The sequence below is a fragment of the Oryctolagus cuniculus genome, chromosome 2 (assembly GCF_051225735.1).
Source record: "Oryctolagus cuniculus isolate XC-2025 breed Fujian yellow rabbit chromosome 2, ASM5122573v1, whole genome shotgun sequence".
NCBI classification, from domain to species: domain Eukaryota; kingdom Metazoa; phylum Chordata; class Mammalia; order Lagomorpha; family Leporidae; genus Oryctolagus; species Oryctolagus cuniculus.
This window is the reverse complement of record NC_142868.1, coordinates 10,743,130-10,767,651: the sequence shown is the minus strand read 5'-3', so window position 1 is coordinate 10,767,651 and position 24,522 is coordinate 10,743,130. Positions and strand designations below refer to the sequence as shown.

Below are 24,522 nucleotides of genomic sequence, written 5' to 3'. Positions count from 1 at the left end.
GGTAAATTCCCAGGTGTGGGATGGCTGGGTTAAATGGTATATCAATTTTCAGATTTCTGAGGAATCTGCATACTGTCTTCCATAATGGTTGCACTAATTTACAATTCTACCAACAGTGTATTAAGGTACCTTTTTCCTCACATCCTCACCAGTATTTATTCATTTTGATTTTTAGATGGTGTCCATCTAACTGTGTTGAGGTGAAACCTCATTGTGTTTTTATTTATATTTCCTTGGAAGATTTTTCCATTTTTTTTCTACTCTTCTATTTCTTAATGTCTTGTAGTTCTTGTTGTAGAGATCTTTTACATCCTTTGTTGAGTGTATCCCAAGGTCTTTAAATTTTTTTTGTAGCTATTGTGAATGGGACCGATCTTAAAAGTTCTGTCTCAGCCATGGCATTGTCTGTGTATACAAATACTGTTGATTTTTTTTGTGTTGATTTTATATCCTGCAGTTTTACCAAACTTTCTTATGACTTCCAATAATCTCTTAGTGAAGTTGTTGGTTCCCCTATGTATAGGATCATGTCATCTCAAACAAGGATACTTTGACTTTCTCCTTTCCAATTTGTACTCCTTTTATTTCTTTCTCTTGCCTAATGACTCAGACTTTTATAACTATATTGAGGGGCTGGTGCTGTGGTGTAGTGGTTAAAGCCCGCCTACAGTGCTGGCATCCCATATGGGCATTGGTTTGAATCCCAGCTGCTCTACTTCTGATCCAGCTCTCTGCTATGGCCTGGGAAAGCAGTGGAAGATGACCCAAGTCCTTGGGTCTCTGCATCCACTTGGGAGACCCAGAAGAATCTCCGGGCTCCTGGCTTTGGAACAGTGCAGCTCTGACTGTTGCAGCCAATTGGGGAGTGAACCAGTGGATGGAAGAAACACCCCTCCTCCTGCCTCTCCTCTCTCTCTCTCTTTTTTTTTAAGTTTTATTTATTTATTTATTTGAAAGAGTTACACAGAGAGAGGAGAGGCAGAGAGAGAGAGGTCTTCCATCTGCTAGTTCACTCCCCAGCTGGCTGCAATGGCCAGATCTCACTGATCCGAAGCCGGGAGCTTCCTCTGGGTCTCCCATGTGGGTGTAGGGGCCCAAGGACTTGGGCCATCTTCCACTGCTTTCCCAGGCTATAACAGAACTGGACTGGAAGTGGAACAGCCGAGTCTTGAACCAGTGCCCATATGGGATGCTGGCCCTTCAGGCCAGGGTGTTAATGTGCTGTGCCACAGCGCTGGCCCCTCTCCTTCTGTTTAACTCTTTCAAATAAATAAATAAGTCTTTAAAAATAAAACAACTATATTAAATAGTAATATTGAGATTGGACATCCTTGTCTGGTTCCTGATCTTAGTGGAAATGCTTCCAAATTTTCCCCATTCATATGCTGCTGGCAGTGGGTTTGTCATATATTGTCTTTATTGTTTTGAGGTATATTATTTCTGTACCCAATTAGCTTATGGTTTGTATCATGAAAGGATGTTGTATTTTATCAAATGGTTTTTCTGCATTTGGTTTCTATTCTTCAGTTTGTTAATGTGATGTATCATGTTTATTGATTTGTGTATGTTGAACCATCTCTACATCCCAGTGGTAAGTCTCACTTTACCCAGGTAGATGATCCTTTTGCTGTGTTGGTTTGATTCAGTTAGCTAGTATTTTCTTGAACATTTTTGCATCTGTGTTCATCAGGGCTATTGGTCTATAGTTACAGTTTTTGAATTAAGATGATGCAGGTCTCATAAAAGCATTTGGGAGGATATTATCTCTTTCAGTTTTGAGTAGCTTGAGAAGAATTGAAATTAGTTCTTTAAAAGTTTGATAGAATTCAGCAGTGAAGCCATCTGCTCCTGGGCTTTCTTTGTTGAGAGGGTCTTTATTACTGATTTAATCTCCACCTGAGTTCTTGTTCTATTTGTATTTGTGCCTCAATTTCAGTAAATCACTGCCTTGATTTGTGTTGAGAAATGTTTCTTCTATACCCAGTTTGCTTAAAATTTTCATTATGAAAATGTCTTCTTTTTTTTCACATGCTTTCTCTGCATCTACTGAGATAATCATATGGTTGTTGTTTAATTTGTTAATGTGATATATCTCATTGGTCTATAGTGTCAATTAACTCTTGCTTCCTTGCTGATCTTCTGTTTGGTTGATCTGTCCCTTGCTGAAAGTAGGGTATTAAAGTCCCCCATTACTGTTGTATTGGAGTCCCCATTTAGATCCAGTAACATTTCTTTTTTAAGTAGTTAGGTTCCCTGTAATTAGGTGCATATACATTTATAATAGCACATCTTCCTGTTGAATTGATCCCTTATTCATTACATAGTGCCCTTTTTGTCTTTTAATTTTTTTTTATGTTAAAGTCTATTTTGTCCAGTATTAGGATGGCTACACCAGCTCTTTTTTGGTTTCTGTTAGCTTGGAATTTCTTTTCCCATCCTTTCACTTTGTGGATATCTTTGTTGGTGAGATGTGTTTCTTGTAGGCAGCAAATAAATGTGTTTTTATTTTTTAATCCATTCAGCCAATCTGTGTCTTTTAACTTGAACTTTGAAGTCATTTATCATTCAAGGTGACTATTGTTAAGTAATGACTTGGCCCTGACATTTTCCCATAAATATTCCTATTGTTTATTTGGATTTTCTTTTTACTTTTACTTTATCGCCAGTGGCTTGTGCTGTTGCAGACTGGTCTCACCTCATTCTGCAAGGCTGGTGTTGAGGTTCTGGGCTTCTGGGGTCCTGAGTTGTGTGTGTCCTCACCTTCCTCGTAGGTCCACAGTGTCCCTCTAATTTGTGTGAACTTTCCTCTGTCATTTTCTCCCTAATTCTTCCCTAAGACTACACTCTCTCCACTTTTTTTGAAGCTATTTTCCCTTAGACCAGAACAGTACACTCCCTCCCTGTTCACCATCTTGCATCTAATCTGACCATGTATGTTTGGATTTTTTTCTAGGCTCTTTATTCCATTCCTTTGGTTCTATGTGTTTTATGCCAATTCCTTTCTTGATTATGATGTTAGCTCTGGGTTTTTCCATCAATGACCTTTATTATGTTAAGGACTTTCCTTCTATGTCTTAATTTTTAAAGATTTTTTTTATTAAGAAAGGGTGTTTTTCTTTTTTCTCTCTTTTTTGAAGTATTTATTTATTTATTTGAAAGGCAGAGTTATAGGGAGAGGTGGGGAGATGCAGCGGCAATGAGAAAGAGATATCTTCTATCTGCTAGTTTACTCCCCAGATGGCTGCAACGACTGGGACTGTGCCAGGCTAAAGCCAGTAGCCAGGAGCTTCATCTCAGTCTCCCATATGGGTGCAGTGGACCATGCACTTGGACTGTCTTCCCTTGCTTTCCCAGGTACATTAGCAGGGAGCTGGATTGGAAGTGGAGCAGCCGTGAGTGGAACTGGTGCCCACATGGGATGCTGACACTGCAGGCAATGGCTTTACCCACTAAGCCACAGTGCTGGTCCCTGAACTTTATCAAATGTGTTTTTTGCATCAGTTGATATGATCATGTAGTATTTGTCTTTGAATCTGTTGAGATGAATTGTTTGCTTTGTGTATGTTAAATCAGCCTTACCTGACAGAGATAAAGTCTTTTTTTAACATAATGTATAATCTTTTAAGGTCTTGTCCAGTTCAGTTTGACAGTATTTTATTGTGTTTATTTAATGCAGTTGCATTACTGTTCACAAGGGATATAGTCACAAGAGATTATTTAGTACTGGTAACTTGAGTTGCATACATAAATGAGAACATTTTTTACTATACCTCACTATTTATAAATTCCAAGATATTTACTCATATTAATTTAAAAGGCAGAGAGAGATCAATCTTTTCTTCAGTTAGCTCCCCAAATGCCTGCAATAGCCACAGTTAGGCCAGTCTGAAGCTAGGAGCCAGAAACTAAATCTGGGTCTGCCACCTGGGTAGCAGAGACCCAAGTAATTGAACCAGTACTTGCTATCTTCCAGGGTATACATTGACAGGAAGCTTTAATTGGAACTGGAGCCAGGTCTCTAACTTAGGCACTCTGATATGGAATGAAAGGTGTCTCAGGTGATAGCCTAACCTCCGTGCCAAATACCAGCCCTGTTGTTTAGTAGTTTGTGCCTGGATACCAGTATGAATGTGTTTTGTTATTTTTAAATTTTTTGATTTTTTTCTAAAGATTTTTTTTTTTTTATTTGAAAGAGTCGCAGAGGTCTTCCATCCGCTGGTTCACTCCCCAAATGGCCGCAGTGGCCAGAGCTGAGATGATCCGAAGCCAGGAACCAGGAGCTTCTTCTGGGTCTCCCACATAGGTGCAGGCGCCCAGGGACTTGGGCCATCTTACACTGCTTTCCCAGGCCATAGCAGAGAGCTAGATTGGAAGTGGAGGAGCTGGGACTTGAACCAGTGCCCACATGGGATGCCGGCACTGCAGGCCAGGGGTTTAACTCACTGTGTCACAGCACCGGCCCCAAATTTTTTTTTAAAGGTGTACAAATTTCATGTATTTCATATATGCAGACTTAGGAGCACAGTGATACTTTGCATTCTGCCCACGCTCCCACCTTCACTGCTCTTTCCTTTCCCATTCCTTCCTTCAATTATTGCAGTTATCTACTCTCAGTCTATTTTATACTCGAAAGATTAACTTTACACTAAGTAAAGAATTCAACAAATAATAAGCCAAGAAAAAAAAAACCCGCCATTCCTCAACAGTAGAGACAAGGGCTATAGACAATCATTGAACCTCAGAATGTCATTTTTACTCTTATAAATTAGAGTTTTTTGGTACTGTATTTACCTCAGATCAGGGAAAACATGGTCTTTTTGGGACTGCTTATTTCACCAAGTAAAATTGTTTGCAGTTGCATACATTTTATTGCAAAAGACAGAACTTCGTGCTTTTTTTATGACTGAGTAGTATTCCATGGTGTAGGTATACCACAATTTCTTTATCTAGTCACCTGATGATGGATAGCTCAGTTGATTCCATATTTTAGGTATTGTGAATTGAGCCACAGTAAACATGGAAGTACAGATAACTCTTTTCATCTGTTTTCATTTTATTTGGGTAAATTCCCAGGAGTGGGATTGCTGGATCATATGGTAGATGTATTTTCAGATTTCTGAGGTATCTTCATACTGTCTTCCACAATGGATACACCAATTTACATTCCCACCAATAGTGGATTAGGGTAACTTTTTCTGCATATCCTATCTAGCATTTATTGTATGTTGATTTCCATTCTGCCTGGGGTGAGGTGAAACCTCATTGTGATTTTGATTTGCATTTCCATGATGGCTGGTGATCTGCACATTTTTTTCATGTGTCTGTTGTCCACTTCAGTTACCTCTTTTGAAAAATTGCTGTTCAAATCCTTTGCCCATTTCTTAAGTGCATTGTGGTGTTGTTGATTTTCTTGAGCTTTTTGTAGATTCTAAATATTACTCCTTTATCAGTTCCATAGTTTGCAAATATTTTCTCCCATTCTGTCAGTTGCCTCTTTAGTTGCCCCAGTGTTTATTTTGCAATGCAGAAACTTCTCAGTTTGATGTCATCCCATTTGTCAATTTTGGCTTTGATTGCTTGTGCTTCTGGTATCTTTTTCCAAGAACTCTTTGCCTGTGCCAATGGATGGAGTTTCCTCAGTGTTCTCCGCAGGTAATTTGATGGTATCAGGTCATAGACTTAGATCCTTGATCCGTTTTGTTTGATTTTTTTTAAGGTGTATGGTAGGGGTCTTATTTCATACTAATGCATACATACAAAGATACAATTTTCCCAGCACCGTTTGTTGAAGAGACTGTCCTTTCTTCAGGGATTGATTTTAGCTCCTTTGTCAAAGATTAGTTGGTTGTAGATTCATGGAATGATTTCTGGAATTTCTCTCTGTTCCATTGTTCTGCATATCTATTTTTGTTCCAGTACCAGGCTGTTGTGATTATTACTGCCCTGTATTATGTCTTGAAATCAGGTGTTGCGATGCCTCCAGCTTTTTTTTTCTGTTGTAAAAGATTGCTTGGGCTATTTAGGGTCTTTGATGTCTCCATATGAATTTTAGCATTGTTTTTTGTAGAGAGGAGTGTTGTTGGTATTTTGATTGGTGTTGCATTGAATTTGTAAAATGCTTTGAGTAGTATAAAAGTTTTGATGATATTAATTCTTCCAATCTTCAAATTTGGAAGATTATTCCTAATTTGTGTGTCTTATTCTATTTGTTTCTTTAATGTTTTATAATTTTCATTGTAGAGATCTTTGACATCCTTGGTTGACTTTATTCCAAGTTATCTAAGTTTTTTATAGGTAATGTGAATGGGATTGCTCGTAGAAGTTCCTTCTCAGCACGTCAGTGTCTTTGTGTACAAAGGCTATTGATTGTTATGTGTTAGTTTTATATCGTACACCATCACCAAACTGTCTTATGAGTTCCAGTAGTCTCTTAGTGGATTATTTAGGTTCCTCTTCATATAGAATCATGTCATCTGCAAACAGGGATAATTTGACTTCCTCTTTTCCAAATTGTATCTCTTTAATTCCTTTTCCTTGCCTAATGGCTCCTAGAGTTTCCAGGACTATATTGAATGCAGTGGCGAAAGTGGATATACCTTGTCTGGTTCCAGATCTTAGTGGAAATGCTTCCAACTTTTCCCCAGACAGTATGATTCTGGCTGTGGGTTTGACATAAATTGCTTTGATGTGTTTAGAAATATTACTATCACACCTAATCTGCTAAAGTTTTCATCATGAAAGGATGTTTTATTTTATCAGATGCTTTCTCTGTATCTGTTGAGATAATCATGTGGGTTTTTTTTTTTTTTTTCTTTTCTTTTCTTTTTTTTTTTTTTTTTTTTTTTGACAGGCAGAGTGGACAGTGAGACAGAGAGAAGGGTCTTCCTTTACCATTGGTTCACCCTCCAATGGCCACTGCGGCCGGCGCGCTGCGGCCGGTGCACCACGCTGATCCGAAGCCAGGAGCCAGGTGCTTCTCCTGGTCTCCCATGCGGGTGCAGGGCCCAAGCACTTGGGCCATCCTCCACTGCACTCCTGGGCTTCAGCAGAGAGCTGGCCTGGAAGAGGGGCAACCGGGACAGAATCCGGCGCCCCGACCAGGACTAGAACCCGGTGTGCCGGCGCTGCAAGGCGGAGGATTAGGCTGTTGAGCTGCTGCGCTGGCTGGTTTTTATTCTTTAATTTCTTAATGTGATGTATCCATTTATAGCTTTTTGTATTTGAACCATCCCTGCATACCAGGGATAAATCCCACTTGGTCTGGATGAATGATCTTTCTGATGTGTTGTTGGATTTAATTCACTAGTATTTTGTTGAGGATTTTTGCATGTGTTCATCAGTGATAATGGTTTATAGTTCCCTTACTTTGTTGTATCTTTTTGTGGTTTTTGAATTAAGGTAATGCTGGCCTCATAGAAAAAAATTTGGGAGGACACCCTCTCTTTCAATTGTTTTGAATAGTTTCAGAAGAATTAGAGTTAGTTCTTTTTTTTTTTTTTAAAGATTTATTTTATTTATTTGAGAGGCAGAGTTACAGAGAGAGAGGTCTTCCATCCGTTCGTTCATTCCCCAGATGGCGGCAGCGGCCGGAGCTGTGCCATTCCGAAGCCAGGAGCCAGGAGCTTCTTCCGGGTCTCCCACACTGGTGCAGGGACCCAAGGACTCCATACTCCACTGCTGTTGCAGGCCATAGCAGAGAGCTGGATAGGAAGTGGAGCAGCCGGGTCTCGAACCAGCACCCATATAGGTTGCGGGCGCTTCAGGCCAGGGTGTTAACCCACTGCGCCACAGTGCTGGCCCCAAGTTAGTTCTTTTTTAAATGTATGGTAGAATTCAGCAGTGGGCTTTATTTTTTTGGGAGAGTCTTTACTACTGATTCAATTTCTGTCTTGGTTATTGGTCTGTTTAGGTTTTCTGTGTCTTCATGGCTAAATTTAGGTAGGTTGGCCGGTGCCACGGCTCACTAGGCTAATCCTCTGCCTGCAGCGCCCACACCCCAGGTTCTAGTCCCGGTTGGGGCGCCGGATTCTGTCCCGGTTGCCCCTCTTCCAGGCCAGCTCTCTGCTGTGGCCCGGGAAGGCAGTGGAGGATGGCCCAAGTGCGTGGGCCCTGCACTCGCATGGGAGACCAGAAGGAAGTGCCTGCCTCCTGGCTTCAGATCAGTGCGGTGCGCCGGCCATAGCACACCGGCCGTAGCAACCATTTTGGGGGTGAACCAACAGAAGGAAGACCTTTCTCTCTGTGTCTCTCTCTCTCATTGTTTAACTCTGCCTGTCAAAAATAAATAAATAAATTTTAGGTAGGTTGTATTTGTTTTAAAATCTATCCATTTCTTCTGGGTTTCCCAATTTGTTGTCATACAGCTCTTTGTAGTCATTTCTGATGATTCTTTTATTTCTGTGGTGTCTGCTGTTACATTTTCTTTTTCATCTCTACTTTTATTGATTTGGGTCTTTTTTTGGGCCAGTGGTATCTCAACTTTGTTTATTTTTTCAAAAAACCAGTTTCTCATTTGCTGATCTTTTATGTAGTTTTTTTTTGGGGGGGGGGAGTTCAATTTTGTTTCTTCTCTAATTTTTTTAAAATACTTATTCATTTATTTGAAAGGTAGAGTTACAGTTACAGAGAAGTTACGCAGAGAGAGAGAGAAAGAAAGAGAGAAAGAGGTCTTCCATCCACTGGTTTTCTCCCCATATGGCCACAACAGCTGGAGCTGTGCCGATTGGAAACCAGGAGCCAGAAGCTTCCTCTGGGTTTCCCTTGCAGGTGCAGGGGCCCAAGAATTCAGGCCATCTTCTTTGCTTTCCCAGGCCATAGCAGAGAGTTGGATCAGAAGTGGATCAGCTGGGACTCGAACTGGTGCCTATATGGAATGCTTGCACTACAGATGGTGTCCTTCCCAGCTCCTTTTCTCTAATTTTAATTACTATTTCTTTTCTCCTGCTAATTTGGGGTGTCATTTGTTCTTGATCCTTGTTTTCTAGATCCTTGAGATGCATTGATAGCTTGTTTATTTGATGCCTTTCCAATTTCTTGATTTTGGCGCTAACTGCTATAAACTTCCCTCTTAACACTGCTTTTGCTTTATCCCCTAAGATTTCATATGTTGTATTATCTACTTCATTCCTTTCCAGGAATATTTTGATTTCTTTTTTGATTTCTTCTGTGATCCCATTGTTCATGTTGTTCAATCTGTGTTTTTGCATGTTTTCTAGAGTTTCTTAAGTTGTTAATTTCCAGCTTCATTCCATGGTGGTTGGTAAAGATACATAGTATGGCTTCAGTTTTTTCGAATTTGCTGAGAGTTGCCTTATGGCATAGCATATGGTCTGTCCTAGAGAAAGTTCCCTGAACTGATGAAATGAATGTGTATTCTTCAGCTGTGGGATGAATTGTTCTCTAGATATCAGATCCATTGGGTCTCCATAATATAGATTAGCTATATTGTTTCTCTGATTTTCTGTCTAGTTGATCTGTCCATTGATGAAAATGGTGTGTCTAAGCCCCCCATTACTATTAGAGTGTATATCTCACTTTAGATATATTAACATTTGTTTAAATAGCTGGGCACCCTGGCATTGGGTGCATATACATTTATTATAATGACATCTTTCTGTTGAATAGGTCCCTTAATCATTACAAAATGCCCTTCTTTGTCTCATTGAATAGTTTTTGTGTTAGTCTATTTTATCTGTTATTAGGATGGCTATACTTGCTTGTTTTTGCTTTCCATTAGCATGGAATATCTTTTTCTGTCCTTTTGCTTTCAGTCTTTTGTTGGTGAGGTGTTTCTTGAATGCAGCAGAAAGGTGGATCTTGTTATTTAATCTGTTCAGCTAGTCTGTACCATTTAATTGGAGAATTTAGGCCATTTACATTTATGGTTACAAGTGATAAATTGGTCCTGCCAGTTTAACATAAATATTCCTATTAAATTCATTGAATTTCATTTATTCTTTTACCAGGAGTTTTTTCTGCCTCCACATTCCTTCATAATGATGTCTATCTTTTTGTGTTTCTGTGTATAGCACATCCCTAAGCATCATTTGTAAGGCTGGATGAGTGGCGACAAATTCTTTGAATTTTCTTTGTTATGGAAGATCTTTGTTTCACCTTCATTTATAAATGTGAGCTTTCCAGGGTATAATATCCTGGGTTAAGTTTTTTTTTCTCTTGAGACTTGGAATATATCTCGCCATTCTCTCCTAGTTCATCGCATTTCTTATTAGTTGTTACTACTCCTCTATCTAAACCTTTCATTGAGTCCTACTGTCCTTTGGCAAAAGGCCATATTCTTGGCCTTTGCTTGGGTCTGTGATTTGTCTTTTTTTAATCTTTTGTAAATCTCCCTCATCCTCCTGTGTTCATCCTTACCAAAGACAACATTGAATGGATAAATACTCTGCACACACACCCCCCATTCTTCAGTTGCTCATACTCTGCTATTTTCTCAGTCTCCAAGGTACCTCACTTCTCTTTCTTGGGTTACTGTATTTGCTTCCTCTGTCTCATTTACTATTATTGGGTAACTTTACTCATCATTTCTATCACATCTTAGATGCTGCTTCCAGGAAATCTTTACTGACCACCAAAGGCCCTTCTCCATACTCTCAAAAGGACATTTATTGTATGGTACTATAATTACTTGCTTACTTTTCAACTTAATTGATTTTCCACTAAGTCCAGTAAGTCCATTGACTACACAGATGGTTTACTGAAGCATATATGTGATACGAAATTTTATATTCAATGCACTTGGTCCTTATTTGCTGGAAATTTTTTCACTTTTAGAACTGAAGCAGTCTTTGCATTGAGGCACTGAGATCTTTTATTCTTTTATACCATTTTTTATTTTTTTTACTTTTTAAAAATTTATTTTTTTGAAAGGCTTAGTTACAGAGAGAAAGAGAGAGAAGGATCTTCCATCTGTTGGTTCATTCCTCAAATGGCCAGTTCTGGGCTGGGCCATAGCCAGGAGCTTCATCTGGGCCTCCCATGTGGGTGCAGGGGCCCAAGTACTTGGGCCACATTCCACTGCCTTACCATTCACATCAGCAGGGAACTGGGTTGGAAGTAGAACAGCTGAGCCTTGAATCAGCTCCCATAGGGGATACTGGTGTTGTAGGCAGCAGCTTAACCCGCTATGCCACAACACTGACCCTGGAAGATAATTAGTAAACTTTTAAACCCTGTATTTCTTTCCTTAAAGACTGCTTTGACTAACTGCTGTGGTCCAGTCAAATCATAGGAATTATGAAATGATGCTGTAGTTAACCTAAAGTCTGTAAGAATAGGGGAAATCTATGATTAAAAGTAAGTTCTTAAAATTGAATCAAAAGGTAGCGGGAAGTATGCCTTTAAATTTCTCTTGGGATTTGTTTTCTTGATAAGCTGTTTTGAAGAGATAATTTTGTTTCTTAAACTAGCATATACAAAACTTTAAAATGTTCCAGTCTTTACCATTCATTATCCTCCTCACTGAACACATTTATCAGTAATATTTTCTTTCTTTCGGATCTCAGTAGTTTGTGTACTTTTTACTGAACATTACTTCATAATTTTGTTGTGAGAGATCAGACAGCACAGAGAATACTCCTCCATCCCTACTTCTCTCTCCAACCCATCACAGCTAGGGCCAATGCCAGAGCTGGGAGCCAAGAAGCTATGCCACAATTGTGAACTGAAACTGATCACTTTGACTAGTGAGATGGCATTGGTACATGCCACCTTGATGGGATTGAATTGGAATCCCCTGGCATGTTTCTAACTCAACCATTTGGGGCAAGTCAGCTTGAGCATGTCCCAAATTGTACATCTCCTCCCTCTCTTATTCCCACTCTTATATTTAACAGAGATCACTTTTCAGTTAAATTTAAACACCTAAGAATAATTGATAGAATAAAAAAGGGAGAGAACGCTCCAACATGGAAAGCGGGATACACAGTAGACTCATAGAATGGCAGATGTCCTAAACAGCACTCTGGCCTCAGAATCAGCCCTTAAGGCATTCGGATATGGCTGAAGAGCCCATGAGAGTACTTTACGCATGGAAAGCCAAGACACTCTGGCCAAAAAAAAAAAAAAAAAGGACCTAAATGAAAGATCTCTGCAAGTGAAATCCCAGTAGAAAGAATGGGGCCATCAAAGAAGGAGGTACCTTTCTCTGAAGGGAGGAGAGAACTTCCACTTTGACTATGACCTTGTCTAAATAAGATCAAAGTCAGCAAACTCAAAAGGCTTCCATAGCCTTGGCAACTCATGACAAGAGCCTAGGGAGATTACTGACGCCATAAACAAGAGTGTCAATTTGTTAAGTCAACAACAGGAGTCACTGTGTACTTATTCCTCATGTAGGATCTCTGTCCTTAATGTGTTGTCCAATGTGAATTAATGCTATAATTAGTACTGAAACAGTATTTTACACTTTATGTTCTGTGTGGGTGCAAACTGATGAAATCTTATTATATACTAAATTGATCTTCTGTATATAAAGATAATTGAAAATGAATCTTGATGTGAATGGAATGGGAGAGGGAGCGGGAGATGGGAGGGTTGCGGGTGGAAGGGAAGTTATGGGGGGGAAAAGCCATTGTAATCCATAAACTGTACTTTGGAAATTTATATTTACTAAATAAAAGTTAAAAATAAATGGATTCCTGCCCAAGAATAAGGTTGGTTATCAGAAATTCTTGTATTTTCTCATTACCAAATCAAAACATGTAAAATAGTGGTCTAGTGGCTAATAGGAGTACATTAATTTTCATAGAGTGACATATTCTAATTGTTGAATTATTTCTTTTGCAGGGTTTTGACTCTGGGAGGAGGGCTGCCTTATTTGGAGCACCTTAATCTCTCTGGTTGTCTTACTGTAACTGGTGCAGGCCTGCAGGATTTGGTTTCAGCATGCCCTTCTCTAAATGATGAATATTTTTATTACTGTGACAACATTAACGGTAATGCCTTTTAACATTGAGATACTTTAAACTTAAAGTATCTTAGCAATTCTAATAATTTTGATGATTTTAAGTTTTCAAGGTTTCTAATTCAAGTGTCTTGCTTTCAGATTTAGTACTTTAAATTTGATAAAATAGCCATGCATTCATTGATTAGTATCTTGAAAGGTAAGTTTTTCTTTTCAGATAGCTATTCATATGTACATTCTGTCAGGTTTTTGAGTCATGTAGTAATTAAATTATTAAAAATGGTAGCTTGTTTTATGGAAATACTGAAATACTTATAAAGTTTTGGGGAATTTCTGTAGTGTTTGCTCTTTAAAAGTTCAGATGTATTCTAGATGCACTGATTTCTCTGGAACAGTAGACTCAGTTTTTGTGGTACACCTTTATCAAGTGCAGTAAAAAAAGGAGGGCGTTGATCATGTGAACTCCTTATGAGTTCTGGGCCTGATTCCAAATAAATCTTACCGAAGATGGAGGGAAGGATAGTGTGGTATTGAGAAAAAGCTGATATGCTTTAGACATGACTAAAATTCCTATAGTATTTGATTCCTGAACCTACTTAAAAAACATATTTCTTGGTGATTTTTTGGGTCATTGTTTTGTTTTTCAAGACTACCCTACCATCCAGTGGTCCTGTTGAATATGCTTTCTGAAAGTGCTTTCAGTACTTTTTAGGCATTTTATAGTCACTGCTAGACACTAAATTTTGCAGAAGTATTACAAGCTGTTCCTCAGTTATTAGTAAATGGTTCAGCATCCTATATTTAGTGCTGGGAGAAAATTCAGATGGCCCAGATTCTCCTGTGCACGTTTTTATACTATATACTATTGTCTTTGAGAACCCACTTCATCTTCAAGTGATGGAAAAATCAGCTGAATTTTTCTCAGAACAATTGATAGGAGCCAAGAAGATAAGAGAGAATAGTGATGTACTGGGAGATAGAGAAGTTAGCAGATCTGCTATTTCTTTCTTTCTTTCTTTAAGATTTATGTATTTGAAAGTCAGAGTTACACAGCGAGAGGAGAGGTCGGGGAGTGGGGTCTTCCATCCGATGGTTCATGCCCCAATTAGCCACAACAGCCAGAGCTGCACCAATCTGAAGCCAGGAGCCAGGAGCTTCTTGCAGGTCTCCCGTGCAGGTGCAGGGGCCCAAGGGCTTGGACCATCTTTTACTGCTTTCTCAGGCCATAGCAGAGAGCTGGATGGGAAGTCGAGCAGCCAGGACTCGAACTGGCATCCACATGGGCCACAGTGCCGGCCCCCAAATCTGCTATTTCTTAGAAATTAGATTTTCCTTAGAATATATAAGGAGATCAGAGATGACAACTCTAATATTTTGGAAATCACAATGTTATGCAGGAGATGACTACTTTTATTCCTATACATCAACACTAAATTGAAACATATCTGTTGACTTCACTGTATGGTCAAGGAATGGTGAAGATGGTTGCCATTTTAGATGCAAACTGCTGAGTTGGCAAAAACAAAATGTAGTGTAGCACTTATTTTTTTAATTTTAAGTTTTTAAAGATTTATTTATTTGAAAGGTAGAGTTACAGAGAGTGAGAAGCAGAAAGAAAGTGATAGGTCTTCCATCTGCTGGTTCACTCCCCAAATGGCTGCACTGACTGGAGCTGAGCCGATCCAAAGCCAAAGGAGCTTCTTCTGGGATTCCCACACAAGTGCAGGGCCCCAAGCACTTGGGCCATCTTCCACTGCTTTCCCAGGCCATAGCAGAAAGCTGGATCAGAAGTAGAGCAGCCAGGACTTGAACCGGCACCCACATGGGATGCCAGCACTGCAGGCGGTGGGTTTACCTACTATGCCACAGCGCTGGCCCCATAGCTCTTACTTTTGTGGATGCAGTTGGTTTGATAAGAGTTTTTTGTGTTTTTTTAACTTAATATTTTATTATTTTTTGAGATAACATTTTAAATTTACATTATGGTCAAAGGCTTAATGGCTCTACTAAATAGAGTTCAACAAATAAGTAAAAGGTTTTTTGTTTTAACAGGAAGTTGTATTATTGTAGCCTCAGTGTACTTCTTTTTTTGACAAACAGAGTGGACAGTGAGAGAGAGAGAGAGAGAAAGGTCTTCCTTTGCCTTTGGTTCACCCTCCAATGGCCGCCGTGGCCGGCGCACCGCGCTGATCCGATGGCAGGAGCCAGGTGCTTCTCCTGGTCTCCCATGGGGTGCAGGGCCCAAGCACTTGGGCCATCCTCCACTGCACTCCCTGGCCACAGCAGAGGGCTGGCCTGGAAGAGACTATGCATGGGTTTACAAAAAAATTTTCAGCAAAATAAACTTAATGCTTAATTCCACTTTCTATAAACTTTTTGAAGTACTCATAATAATAACTAAGCAATCACTTTTATAAGAAAACACATTTTATTTGAATTTTGAATTGTTCACATTGATTTCAACACAGGTTATATTTGGGAATAAATCTAATAACCTAATTTATTATATTTATTTTGGGATATATAGGAGTTACGGGTGGTGCGGCATTGAATATCGGTTCATTTTTATGACCTAGTTACTTGTTTTGTGTTTGTGTTTTTAAACTTCTTGAAGTAATATAGATGGGATAAATTTAATATATAAAATCTTTTGTACTGTCAGTATTCTTTTCATGTTAATCTGTTTTGAATATGTAAATGTTAAAGTGTTCCAAAGGAGCTGTTATATTACTTTTGTTAAATATACGATTTTTGTTTTGGTAAATGATTGGTAATTTTTAATAAATAAATTTTAATGAAGTGATCTGATTTTGAAAGATTTGAATGGAAATTGAAATGCTTGTTTAACCCAATATTCATTCTCCTTTTATAGTTTGTTGTATGGTTTGGGGGAGCTAGGTGACTTGTTACTTGTGTTGCAGAGTTCCGGCTAATGCTTTGATATAATCTTTTCATTAAAAGGACGTTGGACAAGCTACAAAGTGTTACAGTTGCATTGTAACTAGTTTTGCAAGATATCATAATTTCAAAACAATTTAGCTTATAAATATTTAGTGAATGCCTAATGGCTTGCTTTGGCACTCTTTCTATTATTACTATTATTTTTGAAAGTAGTCTGTTTAATACAAGGCTGTGGAGTAATGAGGAAGCATATTTAGGTGCCAAATTATATTTTAAATATTTGAGAGTAGCCTTTAAATGTGTTTTGTTAAGTGAAAATCTACATAGTTAATCAGGTTATTAATTAAAGGAAATAAATGCTAAGAAACATTAGTCATTGAGTAGTAAATGATAAGGACAGCAGAACTTAGCACTAATAGAGATTTTTGACAATTGTCATTAGCGATTCAAATAACTATCCTGAGCAAAAAAACCATTATCCTAAGCACTCATAGGAAGTGCAACTTTTGAATGTTCTGAATGATTCTTTATAACTTTTAAATTTACTATTTAATTGATAAGGATTTGAATCTAAAAGCCTTCTTAGCTGTAACATTTAAAACATTCTTTATCATTTTAAGGTGTTAATTGTAATAGCAGTTTTAGTGCTCTGAATAACATTTGAACAATGATAGCAAATAAACTTTCGTACATATTTGCATTCAATGTATTTATAATTTATGAATTAAGATAGATTAGTTCATAGTTTTGGATGTCTCAGATGATTTGCTCTCTTATGTTTCTAATTTAAGTTAAAGAGGAATTAAAGGTAAGTGAAGGTAAGTGCAGATATATAGCCTGAGTAAAGTACAGCACCTAAAACCCAGGAAAAACAAGTCATTTAATAATAAAAATTGGGGGAGATATTAGCTAACTTTACAGTTCTTTTCACTTAATATTTTAAAAGATTTTATTTAGTGCTTATGCAGTTTTATTTTCCTATTTTGTTTACTCTTTATAATTTCTTCCTCATGTTATAATCATTTGAGTTCTGTGTTGAGATAAAAATCTGCTGGTGATAAGTATTTTAAAGGAACTGCTTTTTGTCAGTATCTGTGGCAGCATAGCTGTCTACTTGATACACCCGGCAACCTGACCTATCCTAGTGATATTTCTCTCTAATGCTGCCTCGTTGTGTCTGTTGTCCATTTTTTTGTTTGTTTTCTGAGCAGTCTTCTGTGATATTTAAGGGTCTTTCAGTCGTTGTCTTTATTTTGGTTTTGCTTTGGGCCTTTGGTAGAATAAAATCCTTTCATCGGTACTATCAGTTTCATGATTATTAGTATCAGACACCAGTAATTGCTTTGTTCCAGACTTCAGTACAGGATTGTAGTTCTGAGGTGTTTAATATTCTTCTCTAGAGAGACTTTACTTTCAAATTTGGAAATACCAGTTTGTTAATTACTTCTCTGTACACTTAGAATCCCACTGGAACTCAGATATTCTGGTGCATAGTTGGAGCAGAGGGCACATTTTATATCAGTGAAAGCTGAGGTTTTGTTTTATGATTAAGAAGGAACTGCTGACAGCAAGATTATTAGCTTTCTACCTAGCTTAGAGTGCAGACTTATACTCCCATGCTTTTCTTCCCCTATTATTTCTACCACCAGCCATTTGACATTGATGCAGAGTGACCCGGGTAACCAGGGTAGAAACTGAGGGTGCTGGGCCTCAGAGTCTCGGGTGAGGATAGTTCAAAGCTGTATGGATCTGGGTAAATGTGAATCTCAGGAGAACGTCTTCCTTGACCAATTGCTTCTTTGAGGTCCCCTTTTACTTTTTACCCTTGTAAATCAGTTGCATACTTAACCTTTCTGCCATTTAAAAAAATGAGAATATAGACATTTTGAAGTGTTTTAGGATGTCTTAGTTTGGAAAACTGTATGAAAATCTCCATGTCTCTCTCTCCTTATTTCTCCCTTTAAAAAGAAACTTAGAATAATTACACACTGATAAATTATAGATCAGATACTTCTTGACAAAACCTAGCAATCTAGGCCTTTTGTCCTGGACTAGGTTTCAAGGCAGGGGCACGTTAGTGAGGCAGAACTCCGGCTGTAGGAACAGGCACTACGTGATGGGCAAAGCAGTAACTACTGTAGGGAATGAGGAAAGACAGGGAGTGGGGGTTGCATTGTAGGTAAAACTGGAAATACATTCAAAGGGAACACCTGGTCAGAAGCTGATGGTGTTAGGAGTTTCAAAACACAGGTTTCCTTATCAGGGCATTTCTAATAAATAGTTAATGGCATGTACCAAAAAATGTTATCTTGACTTTGTGGTTAAGATGACATAACACTGTCCTATTTTAAGGGGAAATAATTTCACAAAAACAATGCTTTGTGAACTTTAAATATTTGCCATATTTTTCATTTAAAAATGGAACATATATTTATTTTCATTAAATAAAAATAGGCTTTATGGTATTTCAGTTTTACACTTAAGATAATTTTAAACTGTTGGAAAGTTTTAAAAATATAAACAATATAAGGAGTCTTCATGTACCAGCAGTTTTAGCAGTTATAACTCTGGTCAGCCCTCTTTCATCTGTTACCATTGCCTATTCGATAATTTAAAGCTAATCCCAGCATCATTAGTTTTAAAATTAATTATAACTATTTGGAAACAAATGAAATCATGAGCGATAGCAGTTCTACATGTATGTATAAGGTTCATTAGTTTATTTTTTTTAATTTTTTTTTTTTTTTAAATTTTTTGACAGCCAGAGTGGACAGTGAGAGAGAGAGACAGAGAGAAAGGTCTTCCTTTGCCGTTGGTTCACCCTCCAATGGCCGCCGCGCTGATCCGATGGCAGGAGCCAGGTACTTATCCTGGTCTCCCATGGGGTGCAGGGCCCAAGCACTTGGGCCATCCTCCACTGCACTCCCTGGCCACAGCAGAGAGCTGGCCTGGAAGAGGGGCAACCGGGACAGAATCCGGCACCCCGACCGGGACTAGAACCCGGTGTGCCGGTGCCGCAAGGCGGAGGATTAGCCTAGTGAGCCGTGGCACCGGCCCCATTAGTTTATTTTTTAAAGATAATTTATTTGAAAGGCAGAAATACAGAAGGAGGAGGAGAGAGCGAGCAAGACTGAGCAAGCGAGCTTCCATCTATCAGAAGTGGAGTAGCTGGGACTTGAACTGGTGCCCATATGGGATGCTGGCACTGTGGGCAGTGGCTTTGTCCACTATATCACAGTGCTGGCCCTAGTTTCTTTTCTTAAAGATGTGTTGTCATTTCTATAGTGAGACGTGTGAATATTATACTCAGTCTTTAAGAAATTTGTCCTGTTACTTCATTTATGCTATCTTGGAAAGACAAGGAAAGTTAAATTTCTGGAAATAAGTTTTATCTTTGCATTTAGTTGCAAGTAATTATTTCCTTCTGGTATTATTGGCAGAAGTGCCACCTTAAAAAGCTACGAATTTAGGGCCTGATTTGTGGTGTGACATAGAGGGTAAAGCTCTGCTAACATCCTGACTATTCCAATTCCAATCAAGCTCCACACTAATGGCTTGGGGAAAGCAGTGGAGGATGGCCATGCCATCCATGTGGGAGAATTGGATGAAGCTCCTGTCTCATGGCTTTGGCCTGACCTAGTCCTGGCCATTGCAGCCATCTGGGGAGTGAACCCACAATGGAAGAGCTCATGCTCTCTTTCCTCTCTCGCTGTACCTCCGCCTTTCAATGAAATATTTGTTTTGTTTTTAAAGATTTACTAATTTATTTGAAAGGCAGAGTTAGAGAGATACCAGTCTTCTATCTACCGGTTCACTTCCCAGAAGGCTGCAATGGCCGGAGCTGGACCAACCCAAAGCCAGGAGCCAGGAGCTGCTTCTGGATCTCCCGCGTGGACTTAGGGGCCCAAGTGCTTGGGCCATCTCCTGCTGCTCTCAGGCATATTAACATGAGCGGGATCAGAAGTGGAGCAGCTGGGACTTAAACTGGAACCCATAAGGGATGTTGGCACTGCAAATGGTGGCTTGACTACCATGCCACAGTAAGTGACCCCCAAGTAAATAAATTAAAAAAAGAAAAAGCCCTCGAATTTAAAATAAGTTTGAGTTAAACTAGCTATCATTCCAGAGAAGTAAAGTTTTTCAATTACAATTCACTTGATAATTCTGTAATAAAATTGTATTTTGTGTACTTTTTCATTTTTCATTGTCTGTGTCACAATTGTGTGTGTGTGTGTTTTAATTATTTGACAGGTAGAGTTAGAGAGACAGAGAAAGGTCTTCCTTCCATTGGTTCACCCCCAAAATGGCCGCCATGGCCAGTGCTATGCCTATCTGAAGCCTGGAGCTAGGTGCCTCCTCCTGGGCTCCCATGCGGGTGCAGGCGCCCAATCACCTGGGCCATCCTCTACTGCCTTGCCAGGCCACAGCAGAGAGCTGGACTGGAAGAGGAGCAGCTGGGACTAGAATCTGGCGTGCATATGGGGTGCCAGTGCCGCAGGCAGAGGATTAGCCAAGTGAGCCATGGCGCTGGCCTCAAACAATTGTGTTCTAATACGTAGGTGAAGCACTGATAAACTGTTCTTTATTTGTTCCTAGTGCAGACATATTGAAAGATTTCACTTAGTTGAAACAGCCTTTTCCACAGTTGCTTGCTTCTGTAAGAGCTCATTTATTCAAAGTACTTAACATTGGAGTATGTGCTGTGAAACCTCTTTGATACTGTGAATTCTCAGCTTTGTTCACTAACGCAGCTTTTATCTACTGTCTAGGTAGTACAGTGTGACTAGAATAAAATTTCAGTTATTCTACAAATGTTTTGCTCCTTTTTTGAAAGTGCATCACATTTTTATTATGCCTTAGATAATTTTTAGTCACTTATAACTTTGTAAAAACATTTTCATCTAATCCTGCCATATGATTTTTTTTTTTTTTTTGGTTTCAAATGTTTAAATAAAAGTATGGTAAACATTGTTAAGCCTATTTTTCTATATTATAAATTTTGAATTTATTGTAATTATTCAATAGTGGGTTCTTGGGTTATCTATTAACAGGATTGTCTTGCCTTATTTGATTCTAGGAAGACTGTTCAGATTATAAAATGTGTTGTTAAATTGACCTCCAGTCTTGTTTCTGTGGATTGTCTCCTTTTCTTGGACTTTTATCTTGTAAGATTACTGCCAAAAAAATTATTTCGCTTTTTCCACTTACCTTTTGGACCACAAAGGATATATTAACCAAAGTCAAACTGCTTTTGGTGATATTTTCTTCCCTGACTAACTTTTTATGTACCCATTGTGAGATTTTACTTCTGTAATGTAAGTGTATTGCTAGTAAAGAAATACATGTTTAGCTCCCTCATAAGTAAAATTACTTTTATGTGATCTGAGAAATTCCTCCTTTCACATTTTTCTGTTTTCATACAGGTCCTCACGCTGATACCGCCAGTGGATGCCAGAATTTGCAGTGTGGTTTTCGAGCCTGCTGCCGCTCTGGCGAATGACCCTTGACTCCTGACCTTTGTCTACTTCATTTAGCTGAGCAGGCTTCCTTTCATGCACTTTACTTACAGCACATTTCCTGTGTTAACCATCCCTTTTAAGTGTGACTTGTTTTGGCCCTGTTCCTACAATCTCAGAAATCTTAATTACTAGTGAATTGTACAGTGTTGTTTCTCTTACAAATTACGTTTTTGTTTCAGAAAAGGATTAGATGTTTTCATAAGGGTTAGAACAATTGTATCAGATTTCTTTTAAATGAAATACTTTCAAAAGAATGTTGCTAATACCATGCCAGTTAAAGTATTTTTAAGGTTATTTTGAATTTTAAACTTAAAGGGAGTTATTGGTTCTTGTTATGTATAAGCACTGTACATCAAGCTTTGCAGATTTTTTCCAAGACTTAAATTTCTGAAGTTTTATTTTCAAAGATTGTACATTTGGGAGACTAATCTCTTTTCCATAACATTTCCTTTATTTGGACAATTTTCAGAGGGCCAATTCAAACATACACATAAGAGATTCTGTTTATATTATCAGTAAATTGGCTTCTTGGTGATAGCTCAATGAGCTAACATAGCATCAATCTGTTTCTATTTGCTTTCTTCAAAACCCCTGGTTCCCATCACTGTTCCTAAATTGTCAAATTTGAGGGGGATTTTTAAAAATCCTACAATCATTTGAAGAAATGTATAAATAAAACTTACTTTGAAAACTTTACCAAGTAATGTCTTTTTTTGTCATTTATTATAAATCTTAATCTAGGTTTTTCTGTAAAATAAGACTAAATATTTTGTCTTCTGGGCATGTATGAAATCATTACCATGACAAATAATGTTTTAGACAAATACTAAGTTTTGTTGAACTGAATTTTTTTTGAAAGTATTCAGTAGTCAGAATTTGAAGTTTTGTGTTTATCTTCATTGCTTTTTGAAAAGATCGTGAGAGTAGAGACCTACCACTCAGAAAAGCACATATTGGGTCAGGTTTATGTTCTCTGTGTAACTTTATGTCATGAAGAGGAAAATGGCAACAGGCATTTGTTTTTATAAGTATATGCAAAACCACCAAGAGGAAGTAATCTTGCATTCAGGTTCTTTGTGGCCCTAGGTATGTTTTTGTTTTATTTTGGGAGAGAATGAGTAGGAGAGAGATAACTATAGACAGATTGATTCTAGTTCAGGCTAAGAGAATACTCTTATTTTGGACAGTGTTGTCTAGAGAAGGAACAGTCATTTGATGGGAATATAAAGAATTCATGAAAACTTTTTAAAGTAACAATTAGAGCCTACTCTATACTTCTCTGCATTTCAAGGTAGGATCAACTTAGGCAAGATATTTGGTATTGGCATTGTGATGTAGTGGGTAAGCTGTGAACCTCGATGCCCACATCCCATAGGGGTGTTGGTTTGTGTCCTGGCTGCTCCACTTCTGATCCAGCTCTCTGCTAATGGCCTGAGAAAAGCAGCGGAAGATGGTCTGAGTGCTTGTGCTCCTGCACCCCTGTGGGAGAACCAGATGAAGCTCCTGGCTTTGGCCCATCCCAGCCCTGGTCATTGTGGCCAGTTTAGGAGTGCACCAGCAGATGGAAGATCTCTGTCTCTCTATGTAACTCTGACTTTGAAATCTTTTTTTGAAAAAAGATTTCTTTGCAGCTTTACCCTGCTCTAAGGTTTCTCTTATTTTGATTCCATTGCTGTTAACATTTGCAAAATGTAAGATGGAGCCTTGGAGGTTTCTTGCAGTTAGGGTGGGGCACTGTATAACTAGACCATTGTAGCTTTTGATTTGTTTTCTCTTAAGCTTAAGTAGTTGTGTCTTTTATGGCACCACTACATCTAGCCACAAAGGAGAGAACAAGTTCTTAATTCCCTAAGAGAACTAGAAAAGAACCTGAACTGAGTAGTTACAGGATCAGAAGTTTATTTTGTTAGGTTGGTTCTTTTGTAGTTATGTATTTTTATTTCCTTAACTGCTTAATAAAGTTTATTTGAAAAGTTGATATTAGGGACTGTTTTGAGAAAAACACACTACAAGAATTCTTCTGAGGTGAGTCTCATTCCACCATGTGCTTCACCTTGTATTTACATGAACTGTATGATAAAATTGCTTATCCATACTGATGGCCACGAGTCATCAAGGGAGTACTTACGTTTATCTTGTGATCAGAAAACAATTTAATATTGTTGAGGGAAGTTTTGGTAACCTGTATGGAAACAGATCATGATTGAAGGATGTTTCAAGGCTTGTCTTAAATGTTGTCCTTTATAACTTCACTAGTTCCAAGCAGTTAGTTTCCTCAGAGATCCTAGGTACTCGAAATGCCTGTTAATAAACCATTTTGGCAGTCAAACTGACTTCACTATGTCAGCACACCGTCTTGTGGGAATTCACTGTCTTGTGGGAATTCATTATTTCACTGTTTTCTACTGGCTACCTTACCCTGCGCCCACAGTTGCTTAGACGCATACTCTTAAGTTTTATACATTGTCCTATATAAAGGAGCTAATTAGACACTGATGAGACATTATATATTTGGTTTATTTTGGATCAGCCAGGATATGAACTGGCACCAGTAAGGAATGCCAGACCCTTTTTAATCTCTTGGTAGTATATGAATTTGTCTTGGTTGGAGCTACTGTAACAAAATACTGTAGAAACAATAAACATCTGTTTCTCACAGTTCTGGAGGCTGGGAAGTCCATGATCAAGTTCAGGATCCAGTGTCTTGTGTGGGCAGTTTGATGGTCATCCTCTCATTAAACTTCACATAGCAAAGAGAGAGGGAGAAAAAAAGTGAACAAGCTCTGTTCTGTCTCTTAGCAGCACACTATTCCCATCATAAGGGCTTTACTCATGACCTAATTACTTTCCAGAGCCCTATCCAAATACCATCACTGGGGATTAGAGTTTCCACATGGCACTTTTGGGACTGTGGTGCTGTCACAAGTCATGGCAGTTTGTTTTTTTCTTAACTATTTTGCTTTGGATAAATATTCCTGTTTTTACTAAAATACTACATTGTTACAGTGGATACACACACATGGATGCGCTTGTTCCATATTTCCATAGAGTAACATGAGATACTCGTTAAAAATGTGATTCTGCAAAACGGTTCCTCCTTTCCCCAGACAAGTTGTGAAGCGTTGTTTTACTGAGTCTTTTAAGTACAGTACATTCTGCACTGAAAAGGCAAGAAGGAGT

The 24,522-nt window shown here is 38.5% G+C and overlaps 1 protein-coding gene across 2 annotated transcripts in view; it reads left to right on the top strand.

Moving 5' to 3' along the window:
- FBXL5 (F-box and leucine rich repeat protein 5) overlaps positions 1-22,038 on the top strand; it is a 62,140-nt gene extending 40,102 nt beyond the window's left edge. Inside the window, exons 10-12 of one of the 2 annotated variants that reach the window (XM_051830210.3) lie at positions 12,805-12,953; positions 13,064-13,121; positions 21,247-22,038. In XM_051830210.3, coding sequence (XP_051686170.3) covers positions 12,805-12,953; positions 13,064-13,077 — 163 coding nt within the window. In that variant the 3' untranslated portion in view covers positions 13,078-13,121; positions 21,247-22,038. The remainder of the gene's footprint in view (positions 1-12,804; positions 12,954-13,063; positions 13,122-21,246) is intronic. The other variant, XM_051830211.3, reaches the window with a different exon arrangement.
- Positions 22,039-24,522: the final 2,484 nt, after the last annotated feature.